The 17,890-nt window shown below is 38.1% G+C and overlaps 1 protein-coding gene across 4 annotated transcripts in view; it reads right to left on the reverse strand.

The window, feature by feature from the left end:
* ctif (CBP80/20-dependent translation initiation factor) overlaps window positions 1–17,890 on the reverse strand; it is a 46,987-nt gene that overhangs the window by 19,181 nt on the left and 9,916 nt on the right. For all 4 annotated transcript variants that reach the window (XM_067483794.1, XM_067483792.1, XM_067483795.1 and 1 more), the window contains exons 2-8: window positions 17,655–17,880; window positions 17,193–17,264; window positions 15,847–15,969; window positions 15,097–15,170; window positions 13,642–13,746; window positions 12,639–12,717; window positions 2,204–2,280 (exon numbers count right to left, since the gene is read on the reverse strand). In XM_067483794.1, coding sequence (XP_067339895.1) covers window positions 2,204–2,280; window positions 12,639–12,717; window positions 13,642–13,746; window positions 15,097–15,170; window positions 15,847–15,969; window positions 17,193–17,264; window positions 17,655–17,831 — 707 coding nt within the window. In that variant the 5' untranslated portion in view covers window positions 17,832–17,880. The remainder of the gene's footprint in view (window positions 1–2,203; window positions 2,281–12,638; window positions 12,718–13,641; window positions 13,747–15,096; window positions 15,171–15,846; window positions 15,970–17,192; window positions 17,265–17,654; window positions 17,881–17,890) is intronic.

Below are 17,890 nucleotides of genomic sequence, written 5' to 3' on the forward strand. Positions count from 1 at the left end.
CAAGTGCAAAAATGCATGCATGTACATACTGTAAAAATCATGGTCATAGAATACATAATGAAGTTGTGGCTCAATGTGGTGACATTTTAGTGCAGCTGAGACCCTTAACAATAAGAATTTTTTGTTTAACCTATCACATTTTAATAACTGTAGAAAATTGAATATCGAAGCAGTGAGGGGTAGTTTTGTTAGTTTGTATTCAAATCATCTTTGCTCATTAATTGAGGATGGTTAAAACATGCAAAGCTTCTCAATAATTAATATCTATTTTTTGGAAACACCAAAAGGAGATGAAGAGCAAGATTATTAGCGCCTCCTTTACCCCGTTTCTGTTTTGGAGCAGAAAGCAGTAAGCAGCACATTCCAGTAAATCAAAACTAATTTCAGCCCTGCTTGACGTGCCTACTAAAGTAGAAACACATGTGCTACCTCCCCTTTCTTTTCCTTCCTGCCACGGCCAGCCTACGCTTTTCCTTTACTCAATCTCTGTCTTGCGCTCTTCTTTTTTCATGTGCTTTATTCAATACAACCCTCAACCCTTACGCTTTGCTCATATAGTCATATCGTCAAAGAATCAATATTTATTTCATCATCTGCTCCCAACAAGCTTACATTTCAGTTCACCTACCTGTGTCTACACATGACACAATATCATCACAAAACACTACTACAATATTGTGGTTGTGCTGTGTGGTTTTTCATTACGATTAATACTAATACAATGCTAAAGCAGGTTTTACAGTAAACTTCAAAGGCAGGCACTCACCACTCAAACCAGGTTTGCAGGCCACTTTAACTAAATACTCCAAAAACTAATTGAGCTGAAACTAATGACTGATGATGAAATGCATTGAATTAAATAATTCAACCTTGTGATAACAATTTAGAGCCTTCAAGGTCAACATTTTGTAATATTTTCTGTCTTTATCATGAGTTAAATTATGTCAGCCATTAGTTCTGCTTAATAATTGGGTATCTTAGGCCAATGTTTGTTAAGCAACAGTACCGATGTTCTAAAATACAAAAGGGTTGGGCTGCCTGATTATGGAGGGCAAGATGGTACTTTGTATTATGTCATTTAAACTTCAAATCAAATAAGTCTAGAATTCTTTGATGCAACAGATGGCTCTAAAACAGTGACCTGATCTTTAGCCAGGTGACCCAGTACAAGTCATTTACTCTGACCGAGGAGAAGCATCCAAATGAGTATTTGAGTGCTGGTGTTAACACAAGAGTAGAAGTTTCAATACATAACATATGATTAAAGAACAGTTCTTGGAAGCAACCTCAGACTTTTGGGCTTCACTCTCTAATTTCAAGTTCTTGGTGGCTACATTTCATGATACCTCAATACACACAAGTGTGCATACAGCAGACATACACACACACAAATGTAACAGTTGACATCTAGTTATCCCTCAAATATTCAGTACACTGTGAAGTACTGACAAGGTGTGCCTGCAAGCAGAGTATTGCTATTTAAAGAAAAAGACTTAAACCTCAGCTCTTGGTGCAGTTTGTTTTTGTTTGTGTTTTTGCTGCACCCATCATACAGAAACACAATAGCTCTGGACAGAACCAGCATAACTCAGTACTTAAAAACAAGGCTGAAAGTTCTTTTGTCCAATTGGTATAGCTAAAATTTCCTCTTTTTAAACCACAAATACAGCCCAAATATTTCTCTTTGCTTGTCTCTTAGCAACTAAACAGTTTTCCAGTGACATCAGGGCAGGGAGCGAGAGAACAAGAGAGATGTTTTTTTCCCTCTTAAGGACCTGGTTTCAATGAAGTCAGACTTCAGTGAAATTACATTTCGGAGTGTATACAATTAGAGCAGATGTGCCAGTAAAGAAATGTAGTGCCAGAGTGGCCAAGTTTAGACTTTTGCAAGAGGGTGACAGGTTAAATGTTGCAAAACATGAAAGGTAAACCCATTATCAAACATGAGGGACTGAATAACTGGTTTGACTTTTGTTGTGACATATTAAACATAAAAAGACTTAAATGTCTCTCCATCTTTTTCCTTTTTCCTGTCAGTATTGAGGTGTGGAGCCTCCATATTAGTCTTGACATTGCTTTGGCTGCAGAGAGATGTTAAAGCTATAGTGCTGGCTGTGCTCTGACATATTAAATCAAAGAAGAAAAAAAAATTACCCCATTTACTGAGCCTTGTGTGTATATGTAAGTTTCTGTGCGTCATTACCGTCGGTCATTCCTCCTGCGTCGGAAGAGCTTTTTGGTATGTGCGATCTCGGCCTCATTAGGAAGGGGCGGGAACACCTGTTAAAGACAAATCAGAGTAATAGACAACTGTTGTCAAGACCAATTATTTATACACCCATGGAAATACTTATAAATCAGCAGTGGAATTCCTGTACATCTCCATGGATTTCACTGAAAGATATTTCGTGTACTTTATGTGAATTAATCCTTTTCCATCATACTACTGGTGCAACCTACTGTAATGCAGCCAAACAAGCAGGCTGGCTGCTATGATGAGAATGTGCATTTTTTTGCATTACTAAGGAATGTATTGACTATTAGTGATGAGACAGCTATACAACTATCACACGGGTGCCATAAATCAACCCCTCACTTAATCGTTCACTACCCAAGTTAGTGGCAAGTGACCACGGTTTATAATATGATCATTGAATTTACAATTTGTCAGGTATTGGTCACATCATTTACGTAAAAAGGGACTATTATCCAATAAACATCAGCCTGTCACACAGCTGGTTCACACAGCTTCACTACGTGATGCTGCCATACTTACAGGTGGTCCGGGACTTGTGCCGTATTCAATGGTCGTTGGTGTCCTGATAGAATGGGTGCATAAATGTGGGATTATGAAAAGCTGTACATAGGGTATCCAAGACCAAAACTTGGTATGGCATAAGGATGCTAGCATCTGTGTATGCCATAGAAAAATATACCTGCCCCATTCACAGCCAAAGTCATTTGGTGTCACTTAATGAGTGGTCAGGGTGGAACATTATATGTGCTGTGAAGCAGACTGTTTTAGTCTCATGCTGAAAGCCCCAAATGTCCCAAACCAAACCGAATGCATTGTGCAAGAAGGTGACCACAGTCCATAAGAAGGAAGCAGGGTTCTGTGCTGTTTTCTCTTTGTATACTGTAATTTAGCTGTTCTTCTTTTTTGATTTCATGGTTAAAGTATAAAAGAAAAATGGGAGCCATAGTTTTATTGTGCTTCTTGTCTCATGATTAGTTAATGCCTGCCATATAACGCCAATAATGTCATTTTTATTAGACTATTATTGTCTGAAAGTAGTCACAGTGCATATTTTAATGAGTCTAATCTACACCTCTCCTTTCCCCTTAATTTAGTCCTTCTTTAAAGATAGTTAATACTTTATTCTTTCTCTGTGTGTGTGTGTGTGTGTGTGTAAAAATACAGCAACTGGTGTCCTTACTTCCCAGATGATTACAGACTGTTGTTAAAAGAAGAGGGGATGCTACACAATGGTAAACATCTCCCAGTTCCAACTTTTGAGATGTTTTGTTGCCACTGAATTCAAAATGGGGTAATGTTTTAATATCTCAGTTTCAACATCTGATATTTATGTTCTATTGTGGATAAAATGAGTAGATGAGATTTGAAAATCATTGCATTCTGTTATTTATGTTTCACACATAGTCCCAACTTTTATGGAATTGGGATTGTACAAAGCTCTACTATGACCAGAATGATTCGAATACTTCTTATATAAACCCCAAAGTATTAGTCTCTGTGAAATTTTGCTCTTTTTCCAGATTTCAGCTTCTACCACAAGAGCAGTCTGACAGGGACCATGAAGTAGGTGGAGAAGAAAAAATAAAGAAACTATTGCATGATTACTATTGGGGGAACTATTGCATGTCTAGCTACTGTAGTTTTCCTGTAGGATATCATTATCTGTAATTCGGTCTTCAAATGGTAACCAGATGAAAGTGGCCATACACATAAGTGTAAACGATGCCCACCACACGTATTTACTAAAACTGTTTCCTTAGACACACACACACACATATATATATATATATATATATATATATATATATATATATATATATATATATATATATATATATATAAATATATATATATATATATATATATATATATATATATATATATATATATATATATATATATATATATAAGAAAAAAAGAAAATGACACACAAAAAAGAAAAAAAAAAAGAGGAGAGGGAGAGTATGCTATGTGTACAGCCAGCAGAGGGTAGATCAAAGAGAGGTGTGTGCTCTCCTGGTCCCCAGCCAGAAGACCCCTCACCTTGAGACCGGCAGAGCCTCGTGGACGTGACAAGGATGATGGGGGGAGGTGCTTTTCAGTGGAGGAGAAAGTGAGAGCAGATAAAAATGAAAATACTGGGGGGTTTTTTTCTACAAGACGAGCGTCAGTGTGAGAATGAAGAGAGAGACCAAAAAGACTTTATTTTTTCAATTAAAATGTAATGAAATTATGTGCTACTAAGATGGACTACAAGGAAGAACAATTAGGATTTTAAATATGTGTATTATACAAATACACATGCATATACAGTGACTTAATAAAGTCAGATCTGTTGTTTAAAAAAATTAGTTAAAATAAACATCTAATAACCAAGGTGCAGTATATCCCATCATATGTGTATGTATAAGACAAAATAAAACAGCAATAGCATATTATCTCTAAGTTATTAATATGCAAAAGCATCAGAACTAACCTTTTTTAAGCCTTAGTTGTGAAACCTCACCCACTACTCAAAAAACTATCTTGCTGTCAAGTTTTAACTTTTACAACCCTAAGTTGTGTTTTTGTGTGCGCATTGTGTAATGTGCTTGGGTGTGCACCATGTGCCTAGAGGGGAAGTTGACATACTCTGTAGCAATCTAGCAGAAAATCACAGGTCACTGAGGCTACCTGGGATGCTACCGGAGAGGACGTGTGCTTTTTACAATAACTCCTTGTAGACACGTAGCCCCCATACGATGTCATACCTCCTCGAGAAGTAATGATTTCACTATCTGATGCTTGACCCTAGTCATATTCAAAAAGACTTTTTTATTTTTCTGAGACTTCTAACTAAAAGGGTCACAGACCAGGGTCAAAGACAATTTTTGTCTCATTCACCACAATTATACTGTATTAGTGTGAAAGCAGTATGAGTAACAAGGAAGAAAAGTAAGGAAATGAAAAAAGTGAACATGATGGAAATGTGAAGAATAGAAACAGAATAACGATTATAGAACTTTGTCAGCAATAGCACAGAGAGTGAAGTGAATGTCTTCCTGACCCCTTATAGGGTATAACAATTCTGGTATGATGCCTATTCAGTCAGTCCATTGTTTCTCCCAGCTTATTTATGTTGTAAAGGCCCTTAGCCAAAAGCAATAAATTTAAAACTGCCCCAGGGGTGGTATAATAGGACAGGTTGTTGAGCGGAGAGGGGAGAGAGAACAAGTGCGACAACAAGAAAGACTGTAAATACAAGACAGCAAGCACGTAAGATTTGGGGAAGCAGACATACTTAAACTGAAACCATTTAGAAATTTTACGACCACTAAATCTGAAAGTGTTCCTGTGGAAATTAATTTAATCTTTTCGCATCATCTGTTGAGCTAGAGTAACTGTGATAAAATGTCGTTCATTTATTATTACACACAGCTACTTGCAACTGTTATATCAACTGTCAATATTTTAAAAAGGAAATTCAAAGCTGCCCCAAGTAGAAGGAAGATATTTTAAATGTATTCCTCTTGGAGGCAGCAGCAACATTATCTTTAGTTTTAATTCATGTTTCTGGCCACTTGACATATGCAAGTCCAGTATTGACACAGTCGGCTCTGTTTTACCTCCACAGTGGTCTCCACCTCCCAAGGGGAACTATCTGGTCCTTTTGCTGCGGAACTAGATTCACCCACTGGTTGCTAACCATGTCTTTTTGCTGTTTAATGGTATGAAAGTAGTGTAAAGTAGATTTTTAGAGCTTTTTATTTTGCTGAAAAGAGCTGCCTGTTGTGGCCATAAACACATTCTACAAGAGCAGTGAATGTCTGAACTGTGTTGAATTTAAAGCCCTAAAGTGACATCTCATTATATGTGAGCAATACTGGCATTATAATTTGACACTGGCATGCTGCTGTTGAGATCCTGCTTATGCAGTGTCTGCATAACTCAAGTTATAAAGTAGGACTGTTTTGGACTAAATATTTTTTATTAAAAAATGCCTGTAGTGAAGGATTTGCTCCATGTTTCACGATCCTTAGTTTAGGCCTTTCATGTAAGTTACTCTGCAGCTGGTTCCTGCCAACAGCATAGAAAGAAGAGATTTAGAGCTGCCACAGTCAGGTATTTTGGGTGATTGGTGATAAGAGGCAAAGATGTGAGGTCCTGACATCCATGTCTCATTTAATAACTGATCTAAGGCTTGGGCCTCAGCAGACCATAGACAGACAGACAGGAACTTCAAAGAACTTGGGCTCCAGCTACAGGAGGAGATGGAGCCATTGTGGGATTAAAGTGTCAGAGAAAATGAGGAAAAAACCCTTTGGTGCTCTATAGAAATGTAATCATGTGACAACCACTGCACAGCAGCAGGTTTCATATCCTTGCAGCTTTGTTTTAGTCATCTCTCTGAATGATGAATAAAAAAATGTCATCATAATGGTGGTGTGGGTTACATTACATTCACCGGCATGATTGGGCCCCATGGATTATGTTTGCATGTAGGGTCTACTTTACATTTCAATTGTCTACTTTTTTTATAGCGTTTTTTTAGTGGGGACATTTTAGCTACTCCATACAGTAAAAGTTCATAATATATTATAATTATAAATAAATACTGGCAGTAGTCAACAGACAATTAACAGTGACTAGGGATAGAAATTAATTAAGGATTTTTTATATCACGTATATAAACCAATTTAGAATTAAATGGGAAAAATAGGTTTTTTTTTTCTACACCTTTATGATATAATATGTAAACAGCTCAAGTGAGCTCATGAGGTATTATTAGAAACCTCTGTGGGATTACACATTTCCCAAGGTGTCCTGCTACCATGCATGTAGTCAGCTCTCCAGTGTTTCTCCCGCACTGATCCCAGAACAGTGTACGTTAGCGATTAAGCCAGTATGTGTGCAAGTGATGGAGTGTAGAAGCCAAGCAGCATTAGGGCCAGGGACAATAGCAGGAAAAGACTACAGGGAGGGGGGTTGCTGGTCATCATGACCCCCTTGATTTTGTTCTGCTGCTCACTAATATTTAAAGGATGAAGGGGAGGAGTGAACGACAAAAGAAGACGAGGGAGGTGGACAGAGTATAATGATGGTGGACAAAAGAGAAAAGGAAAAAGGAAACAGCAAATAGGAAGAAGCAAATGGAGACGAAGTAAAACGATGGTAGAAAAGACATAGAGACAGTGTTTGAGCAGAGTAGAAAGATAAAGGAAGAGTAAACATGAGCGAGTAAATATTGTGAGGAGAATACAGATTTCAGACACAGTGACAGCTGACAGACAGAGCTTCAAAAAAGGCCACCCCCACCCCCCAGCGTCCCTTCTCAACCAGAGTCCTGCTCTACAGCACGTACACTTCCAGACAGAGGGGCCAACCAGTCTGTAATGTCTCAGCTCCAGACTCCAGCTTTGTTCCCTTGTTGGACAGCTTTGTTCACAGACGAGAGACCGGATGTCTCCTCAGTGACTAGTCACTTTCTCCCTCTGCCCCCTGGTCTCAACCTACCCTTATTTGACATTCTATTCTGTCAGTGCAAGAGTGGTAGCAAAGTGCAGTCTGCTGTGAGCCATTTAAAAATAATTTTTGCTTTGAAATGTAACTTTTTGGGACCGTCCTATTATTTCTCATCGTTTATTGCATGTATTTCTGTTCCCAGGTATAATAAAATTAATAATTTCACCTGCCAATATGTATATTGTGATCTTATAATTTTCACATGGTGAAAGGAAGTTGAGCAAAGGCTCAGTGGTTACATTGGAAAAAAAACTATTTGCTTTAATGGTAAAAATTACCTTAGAATATTGATGCCACTCTTTAGCATACATGTCTCTGCCCAGATAACAAAAACAACAACTCATACTTATAAAGACCTTGTATCTTATTTTTGTAATTTTTACACAAACAGACACGTGTTTTTGGTAAAAGAAAATAAACAGGCTAGTCCTTTCCTCATCTCCAATCCTAATGGGAAGCTAAGCTAACCATGTCCTGGCTGTAGCTTCATAGTAGCACAGGGAGCAAATAAACACATCTTGGCAGCCAGTGAGACTTTAAAGGAAAGAATGTCAGGTCACAACACAGTCATACCAAATGTGCAGCCACCACCCGCTCTTCTTCAGATGAGAAAAATCACACGTTATCATCAATATTTACTTAAATTGGTCTAGAATAAGGTGTGTGCATAATTCACTTTTAACATATGTCCCACTTCTTTAACATTTAGTGAAAATATGATTTTGATATGTTTTTATCAAAATAAATGTAATGCATGTAACACATACAAAAAGCTGTTGATGTGTGGACAAGCAAAGGCCTGCTGGCATTATTTCAGGTACAGTGAGTGTTGAGAACACCCACACAAATGCACATGAGTTGTGGCTGTCACAACATGGAGGATCATGTTGACATGTTTATGCTGATGAGCCAAGCAGCATGTGAGTGACATGACGAGTGTCATAAGGAAAAGGATGGTGAGGCGGATATAGGGATACAAAAATCTCCAAGTTAAAAGCGAGAGTAACACTAAAAATATTTGAGTTTGTCGTTTAGAAGGGAGAGAACTCCACTTGAAAAACAGCTGAAGATTTGTAATGCTTCTCTGTCGATGTTTAACAGAATCATAGAATTGAACTATCCAATAGTACTGTAGACTCGACTTGGAAAAAGTAATCTTATGCTCGTTCAGCTTTAAAACACAGATCTAAGGCTGCAACTCTCAATTATTTCTACTTTAGATTTTTGGTTACTACTCCTGCGCCAGAACATTTTTATTTTTTTCTTACAAGTTAATTTTGTCAGAATTAACTTATATATATTTATATTTGCCATCAGTACATTATAGCTCTGGAATGACCTGCCTTAAAACAGAGTCACCAACTTAATGTTTAAACATATTTGTATTGACTCTCCTGTCATTTTTAAGGTCTCTTAGATAAAAGTGTGTTACTAACTAAATGTTAATGTGAAAGTGCATTTTACCTTTCGTATGTCATACTGTCTTGTATGCAATATGTCTACTGCTGATTTTTTCCCCCTTTTTATTAGTGCAATGACAGACAAAAGAGTACAACATAAGAAGAAACAAACAAAGACAAAGATAAATTATGTGCATTTGTTTTGTCAGTATTGTGGCAAACTTGTGGGCTTGTTTGTGAAGTGATGTCTTACAATTCAGAGTAATCAACAGGTGTGTGTTAAAGTAGTAGGTTGATGGGAGATAAGGAGGAGAAAAGGAAGAGAAAATAACGAGCAGAAAAGAAAAAAGGAAGAGATGAGAAGACCATTGCTGCTGAGCTGTAATTTCTGTACAACTATACCTGCCAATTCTCTATATGTCGTTTTTACATGTTTGTTGTATTTTTCATATCATGTTAATGAAAAAATAAATATAAAATTAAATTATCGTGTGCACTTCCTTTCTTCGTGTTTAACGTATCTGGGGATCGGTGTGATACTTGGCAGGAATCCAACAGATCAAATACTTGCTCTCTGACCCCTGATAGCTTCTGTCATTATGACCTGACACTGGACGTGGAGGGTGAGCTATTGTATGTGCAGGTTGACATTCCAGAGAGGCCTGTAGAGGTGCAGCAGAATCTGAGGGCAAAAGGAGGAAGCCCTTTCTCACCGAGTTGTTCATACGCCCACACACACACATACACACAAATTAGATGTTTTCCACATCCCAGGGCTGTTTGTAAGTCTATTCTGGCTTCTGAAAAGGGGAAGTGAATGTTGGCAGGAAGTGTGGAACAGAGATGGGGACTTGAACATAGACGAGGAAAAGAGACATGTTATTGTTTGTGCTTGGTTAAACGGATTATGATTCTATAGATGCTGCATTATAATTTTCATGAGAAACATTATCTTCTTAGAAACAAACAGTAAACATTCACAGTGCAAAAGTAAAGAACTGCAGAGAAGCCAATTGTGAAAGACGATCTTATATCTATGTAAATCCTCTACAAAGGATCCATTTAAAAAAGGCCACAAACTAAATTTGAGGGGTCTTGTGATGATTTATTTACTGAGATGACACAAGCAGACTATTTATGATATGAAAAAAGTCACATTTATTCATAGGAGAATCAGAAACTGATGAGAGATTACCTAAATGTTTTACTAAAGAGGACACCTCCACTTGTTTGACTTGGGACCACAGAACCAGTTAGAACTCAGTCAACTTACAGAGTGATGCCTATTACATCATAAACAACCTTTGTTTAAGAACAGCCTCTTTCTCTCTGCCATCTTCAGAACACACACACACCTAACAAGAAGTTTAAAAAGTTGAGAGGGGCCTGGTGACTCAGAGTTAGAGCATTAGGTTGAGAGGTAGATGCCCAGGTTCAAATCCCATCCAACCAGGTGTGGCCCCACTGGGCTACTAAGGGCCACCTTGTGCCGGTTCCTTGCCCGGATAAACCGGGAGGGTTGCGCCAGGAAGGGCATCCAGTGTAAAAACTCATGCCAAATCAACTTGCGGAAAACGTTCCACTGTTGCGACCCCTGAGGGGACAAGCTGAAAGCTGAGGCAGCGACAATCAGTGCAGACTAAAAACAAGAAGCTGATTCCTACACTAAGACATGCTAATGACAGTGCTCAACTGTCACATTAATACTATTTATTCACACAGCCGAACTTATGTCTGCAATGGAAATGTGTAAATAAGCCCACTCCCACATGATTTAAATGAAAGTTAGGTTCAGTTCAGTTGAAGTTTAGAGCCAGGGCAGTTTGAGCATTTACAGTGTGCCTCTTTCAAACTACCGGTAGGAAGTGGAAAATTAAAGTGCCTTTCAAATTCATCTGGTGGGACATATGACACCAGTGAGGATACTCTCATTAGAGCGAGAAACAACTGGGCATCAGGAGCCTGGCATCACAACATGACCCTTGGCACTACACACAATACAGACAGAATGCAAGAGATTGAGTGAGACTGATGTAAGTCAGAAACGGCTCAGGAATGTGAGCGAGAGACAAAAAGAAAATGTGACACTCACTTCCCCACACACATCCAATTCCAAGCACACCAGACAGACACAGTTGACCCCATCTTTCTTTGGCCCTAACTGAATGAACGGAAACCACAAACTTTTCTCAAGAACAATTCAGTGAGGAAGCCATCTTGGTAGCCAGCTAGGCCCATCTTGGCTGAAACTTTAATAAAGGAGAAACACAGCTCAACTCGAAAGCCAAGAGGGGAAGGAAAGAGGAAGACACTGAAACGCAAACATTATCAAAGATGGAAGACATACTGGCTGAGAAAGCAGGGTGGGAAGAGAGGAAGGTGACATCAATGGCCCATCATGAACTCAGCCTCCGGTGAGTCACAAATCAGTTTAGAATACAACAGCATTTAAAACATTATACCCTGTAATGGTGTACACAGCTGCAATAGTATTTCATTTTGTTGATGTGAATTACATTGTAATCACAGATAATGAAACTAGGAAGCTGTAATTATTATAGGCCTTTTAAACTTTAGAATATAGAGAGGATATAGATCCTTATTAGAGAAGCACTCTGTGCCTTTAGTCCGTCAAGGGGGAATTTTCCACTGAGAAGACCACAACTTTGGAAATACCCTCTTGATGTTAGTAACTCAGGCTGCTGTAGGCTCATATTCAATTTAGCTAAACTAAATAATACTTTTGTATTAAACAAGAGGACACCAGATTTTCTGTATTTTGGATGTTAAGGCAGGCTGTCTTCATGGTCAATATGGAGAGAACAAGTAGTCAAAGCTACTAGTCCTTTCAAAGCAGATATAGATATGCAAATATTGTTTTTAGAAACTTAAAAAAAAATTATAATATAATTTTAGTTAAGGTCAAAAGCTGTTAAAGCATGAAAGTAATTTAGAAACAGCCACATACAAGGGTCAGTATAATACCATTATCCTCTTTTAATGCCAGTTACATGCTTTCTGCAGCAGATGTCACTAAAGGTTCATTAAAAATGTTCCCCTCTAACTTATGATATGTATAATATGTAGTCTTACACAGACTAATTCATCTGTGTATTAATGGTTTTTAACTTATTCTTGATAGATTCATTTTATTATGAGCTAGAACATTTACTTTAGTTCCCGTTATAAGTAACAACTGGCAACTGCACAACGGCTCTGTTGACTGAACCTGTTACTTTTCATTGCACCACCAGGGGTCCCCCTTTAACAACTAGTGGAGAGAGACCATCTATTGTTCAAAGTCCACAGTGTCAAATTTGTAAAATTGGCCACAGACTATTTGACAAAATACAGTGTGCTGCTAATAAAGTACAACCAGGTATAGTAAAAATATGTATGTTAGACTAATATGTATGCTAGAAATAATCTAATAATAATAAAAGCATTTAGTTTCACATTAAGAAAAATCTGTAACTTACAGAGCGTAGGTGAGGCAGGAACCTCTCTATGTCATTCATGTCTATGCCATCATCTTCCTCAAACTTGTGCTTGTGCATTCTAAGAAGAAGTGAGAGATCCACAGAATCAATGAAATAACCATTAGGGAAGGTGGTTAGGCAGATGTACAGTCGGTCTCATAAATATAACAATGCTAAGTTTTTTTGGGCATTTGTCCTTTGTGCATCACAAAATTTGAAATGAAACACTCAAGATATAAGTCCAGACTTTCAACATAAATCCAAGTGGTTTGACAAAAGTGCAAAATTAACCATTTAGGAATTGCATCTATTTTATTGATGACTGGAATGCTGATAAAAGGACCAGGATAAATTCTGAAGTGTAGAGGGCTTTACCCTCTGCTCAAATTCAGCCAAAGGCTGCAAAACTGATAGGACACCGCTTCATATTGTAAAAGATGCACAAATAAGCAGCAGCTAACGTTAGCTGCAGTAAAGGCCTGGCAAAGCATCTCAAAGTAAGAAACTCAGCACTTGATCCAAGTGCATGAATTCCAGAATTGGCAGTCATTAATTGCTAAGGATTTTCATCCAACTACTAAGGATAATGCTTATTTTTGCGATTATCTTGGTTTTTGACATTTTTTATGAATCACCAAAATAGGGGTATGAGTATGAAAATGCCTGTAATTCCTGAATGGTTAATGCCACACTTTTGTCAAACTCTTTGACTTTTTAAATCTTTTCTCTTGTTTTTAAATCACTTTTCTCACATCTTGAGTGTTTCACTTCAAAATCATTGTGGTGGTGGACAGAAGCCAAATACATGAAAATACATCACTGTTCCAATATTTATAAACCTACAGTTAAAGTGTACTCCTTAGTGGAGAGGCCAGAGGCCAATTTTGAAGACGTATGTGAGACAATGTTGAGTAATGAAACCAATGTTGACACAGAGCACAAGTGCAGAACATGCAAAAAGCCAATATTTAAATAAAGCACAAAGCCAAAGCCTAGCTCTTACCCCTCTCTGTCAATGTGTGGCAGGTGCTTTGGCACTCCTCTGAAGTGTTTCCTGTGGAAATGGCTGAAGTCCAGCTTTTCTGGCTGCACGTCCCAACCTGCACCTCTATATCAGAGACAACAAGACAGATCAGAGGTTAGAGATAGCTAGCACACATCCATGCACATAAGGAAAGAGTGGAAACAAAATATTCTACTTTTAACAAAGATAAAAGTTCAAAGATAAAAAATCCTTTTTTGCAGAAAAACCATCTAGTATTACACAAGTATTACATTAGGGTCATGGTATGTCTGAGCAGGGTCCAGCGATAAATATCTCTCATGGTATTTGTTTTTGTAACTTGTTGATTTTAAAGCCGGGTTTCATCTGGCTTTTTCCATTAAAAGTGGGTTAAAAACAGACTATTTTGATCCGCCTTTTCTGTAGCGAGACACATTTATAGAAAATGCAATGCACCATTCACTCCACCTTAGTTTGAATACCCAGTTCACGTGTTCTTTTTGAAGACTGTTTAATTTGCACCAACATGAACTGGCATAGGGAAAGGCTGAGTACACTGTAAAACAATAAGAATACAACAAACTAAAGGTGAGTTGTGAGCAAGCAGCTAAATTTAATTAGTTATATTTCCCCCCCTACTTGCATTGGAGTTGAAGTTCATCCAATTTGTGTTTGTTTTAATACAAACCCTAAATTATAACTGATAATTTACACTTGAAAGCAGATCTTCGTTTTAAGTTCATTGTAGTGGAGTGCACAGACCACATTATTGTATCAGTGTTAAAATACTTGTAGACCCTTCTCTATGGGCTGAAAGAGCCAAGTACTTAAAAACCAACCCTACAATTAATGCCCACTCTGATACGTTGAATATACATAAACGCACTATGAACACTTCTGTTTCCACATCACATTAACTTAGCAGGATGTAAATGAATCCTCATTAAAGTAATTAATGTTAGCGCTCTATATTAAATATGCACTACTCTACATACATATCTATGTGAGAGGAGAGCAGCTTACATCATCGTATGGTTTCAGCTCTTTCACTGTGCTCAGATGTGATAGTATGGCTGGAACTTAGGTGCCTGAAGCTGCCATGCACCAGTTACCATGGAAATCTGTCCCACTCCACCATAACTGTTTTATGTGTCACTCATTTCTTTCTACTCTAATTTTGGATCTTGCTCTTGTGTGAAAAATTATTTAATCACACTGAAGTTGAACAGGATTTAAATACACATACACTTCTATGCACTCTCACATAACTTCTATTTTCATGCCTTTCAGAGGAAACAGTTGAGGCAAACAGAAATGAGGCAGTTAGCAGATGCCCTAAACCAAAATATTTTCAATCTCTTCCAATCATTATATAACCTTCCACAAACTTTGGTAGAAATTCAGACTCTGTAGAGTGTACACTATATTAAGTCTTCCAAACAGCAAGGCACATACCCACGTGAGTCCATCGTGTTGGCAGCCCATATGTCTGTCCCCAAGATATCAAAGGAGGCATCTCTGTTCCCATTCTAGTAAGCACACAAGAAAAATTCAAGTATATTTTTATTTTACTAAACTATTAGATACTTGGTTTACTTAGCTTGTTTTTGACACTTAAAATTGGTAAACAACTGTCAATACTCTCCTCAAAGTGCAAAGGTCATTTATTTTGTTCAGAAGTACAGTATAGTACAATTTATTTGTACTACACTGTATTTGTACTATACTATACAGTACTTCCAGAAAGTTGTGGTGGCAAAAAACAATCGGCAGAAAAGATCGAGCGGAGATATGCTCACCATCCAGGCCCCAAACAGATGGATCTTGCACTTCCTATAACTCAACAGCATGTCTCATTGCAGCCTCTTAGCTTGCTTAATGTAAATGTCATTCAAACATGCCCAGTTAGTAACACTATTTTTTGTTGGAATTGTTGGGTTAAATACACTTTTTTTTTGGGATGTATGATGTCAGAAGTGCATTGATCATCATGTAGAAAAGCAGTGGTAGAAATTTTATTTGTAGCGACAACTTAAGATGCTGACAGACAGGTAAACACTCTCAAGGGAACAATACATGTATGTAGAACAGAGTCAAATTATGGTGCTCTGTCTTTCTCATTCATTGTTAATAGAGGTAATGACTGAAGGAAAACTAAACGATTGTTATAGCAAAAAAAAAAAAAAGACACAGATGTAGCTATACCTTGGCAGGGCCTTTGAACTGGTTGTTTCGGCCTATGCTTCCAGACCGAGAGCCAGAACCTGGTCTGGACCCTGAGCTGGGCCTAGAACCAGTACTTCCGTTACTGCTGTGTTCCCACTCATCCTGCAGAATTGACAGAGATAAAAAAAACAAACAAAAAAAAAAACTGAAGGGACGAGGATTTTGTTACAATTACAGAATGGTGTGTTTAATTTTCACGGCATAGTTAATCATAGCACAATTCTTCTTTGTACACAAAATAAACCATACAAAATTATTCTGTCTAATATTTATATTCTCAGGCCTACATTTATCTTCAAACCAAATTTAGGTACAGTTAACAGAAAAAACCTGCTATTGGAGCAGGCTTGACTGCCTTTTATTAAGGCTAGTTTGTAATTTCTCTTACTTTACTTTTTGTTCTGTGCATGTGTAAATTTCACTTACACACTGTTTCACATGAGTCTGTATTATTTTTACAAAAGCTAAATGTCAAACCAAATGAAATATTTAAAATACATGATTTCTCGACTCTTTGATCCACTGAAAATGTATTCACTGGGATTTGGTTTATTGAGAAATACTGGCGTTTAAATTCTGGTCTCTCTTTTTATCTCATGCATATTTTGAAACACTCTGATCTCTGAACATCTCACCCATGCACTCTCTCACTCACCACTCACTTCCCACTGAGTCATAACATTAAATCTCTGGGGAGCAATATTGCTTTAAATCACTGCAGATCGTACATTGAGAGCTTAGAAAAGCAGCACACACATACACACTAATATTTAGACGACAAACTGACTGATACTTAATTAGGATTCTTCAATTACTGGGTTTAGACTATCACATATTGAATTATTAAATGCATACTTTGGCTCTAGCAACCACCAGGGAGTGGATGAGTTGTGAATCACTTAGTGCTGGTGTTTCAGTCCCTTCTAATCATATACTCGAACAGCTGACAGGGTGAAAGGCTAATATGAACATACAGAAACGAGAGGAGAGTCTTAATGAATGTAATCATTCTTTGGAAGAATCAGGACAGTTCAAAACACACCCTCAGCAACTACTTTTAATCGGGAATATGTCCCATAAGAAGTTAAAAATTGTATTGATGCTGTTGATACCCTTGTGTCTTTTTATGAATTGCTCAGCCAAAAAACCAATAGTAGTGTTCTCCCTGACTGACAGGCTGATGCCAAGCAACACCAATGGTGCAGGACTAACTGGAAAGACTAGGCCAAAGGCTGGTCTCCAATAGGCCGATGGCGACAGTCGGCTTGGTGTTTCCTGGCCCTTACATTCATTTGAAAATGAAAGAAATATATGAACACACTTACTGGCTTAGATGAGCCTCTCCCCCTTGAAGACGTCCAGCTTCCATCCTTCTTGTCATTGCATTCATCTGTCCACTAGGAGAGAAATTATGCTAATATCATTTCTGAAAAGGGACTCTTAAAAGCAGATCAACAAACAGATAGCTAACTTTGTTTCTACGCCTTCCGTTGTGTTATGTCACTTAGGTATAAGGGTACAGTGACAAACTACCTCACATCAGCATGATTGAAAACAGTTCTACTGCATTCCAAGCTACTGTGTTGGGGGATATGCCTTTACCTTTGTCTAAATTTATGCATCACAACGATAAGGGCAGCTTGTTGTTGCAGGCTTTCCTACTGCAGTGTGCTTTGTAAAATACAAACCAGAGATACCGACAGAGCACGTACCCAAAGATAACCACTCACGCTAGCAGATGTGGGACTAATAAAGCATGTCATCCAGGTAAATATTAAATCTCTAACCTGTGGCACCTTGCCACCATTGTCCAAGTCCAAGTCTTCATCTGCCTTGTCTCCCAGCAGCCCTTGCACCTGATACTCCAGCACATAACTGTCAATAAAGCGCTCAAGCTCTTCTATCTCCTGTGAGCGTGTGCTCCCAGCCTCAGACGATGCAGACGCCACTGAAGAGTTCTCCATGGCAACTGGGGCTGTGATGGGTGGAGGGGAAGGGAGGGAGGAAAGTGACCTGTGCAGAG

This window comes from Channa argus, chromosome 18, assembly GCF_033026475.1.
Source record: "Channa argus isolate prfri chromosome 18, Channa argus male v1.0, whole genome shotgun sequence".
Lineage (NCBI taxonomy): Eukaryota > Metazoa > Chordata > Actinopteri > Anabantiformes > Channidae > Channa > Channa argus.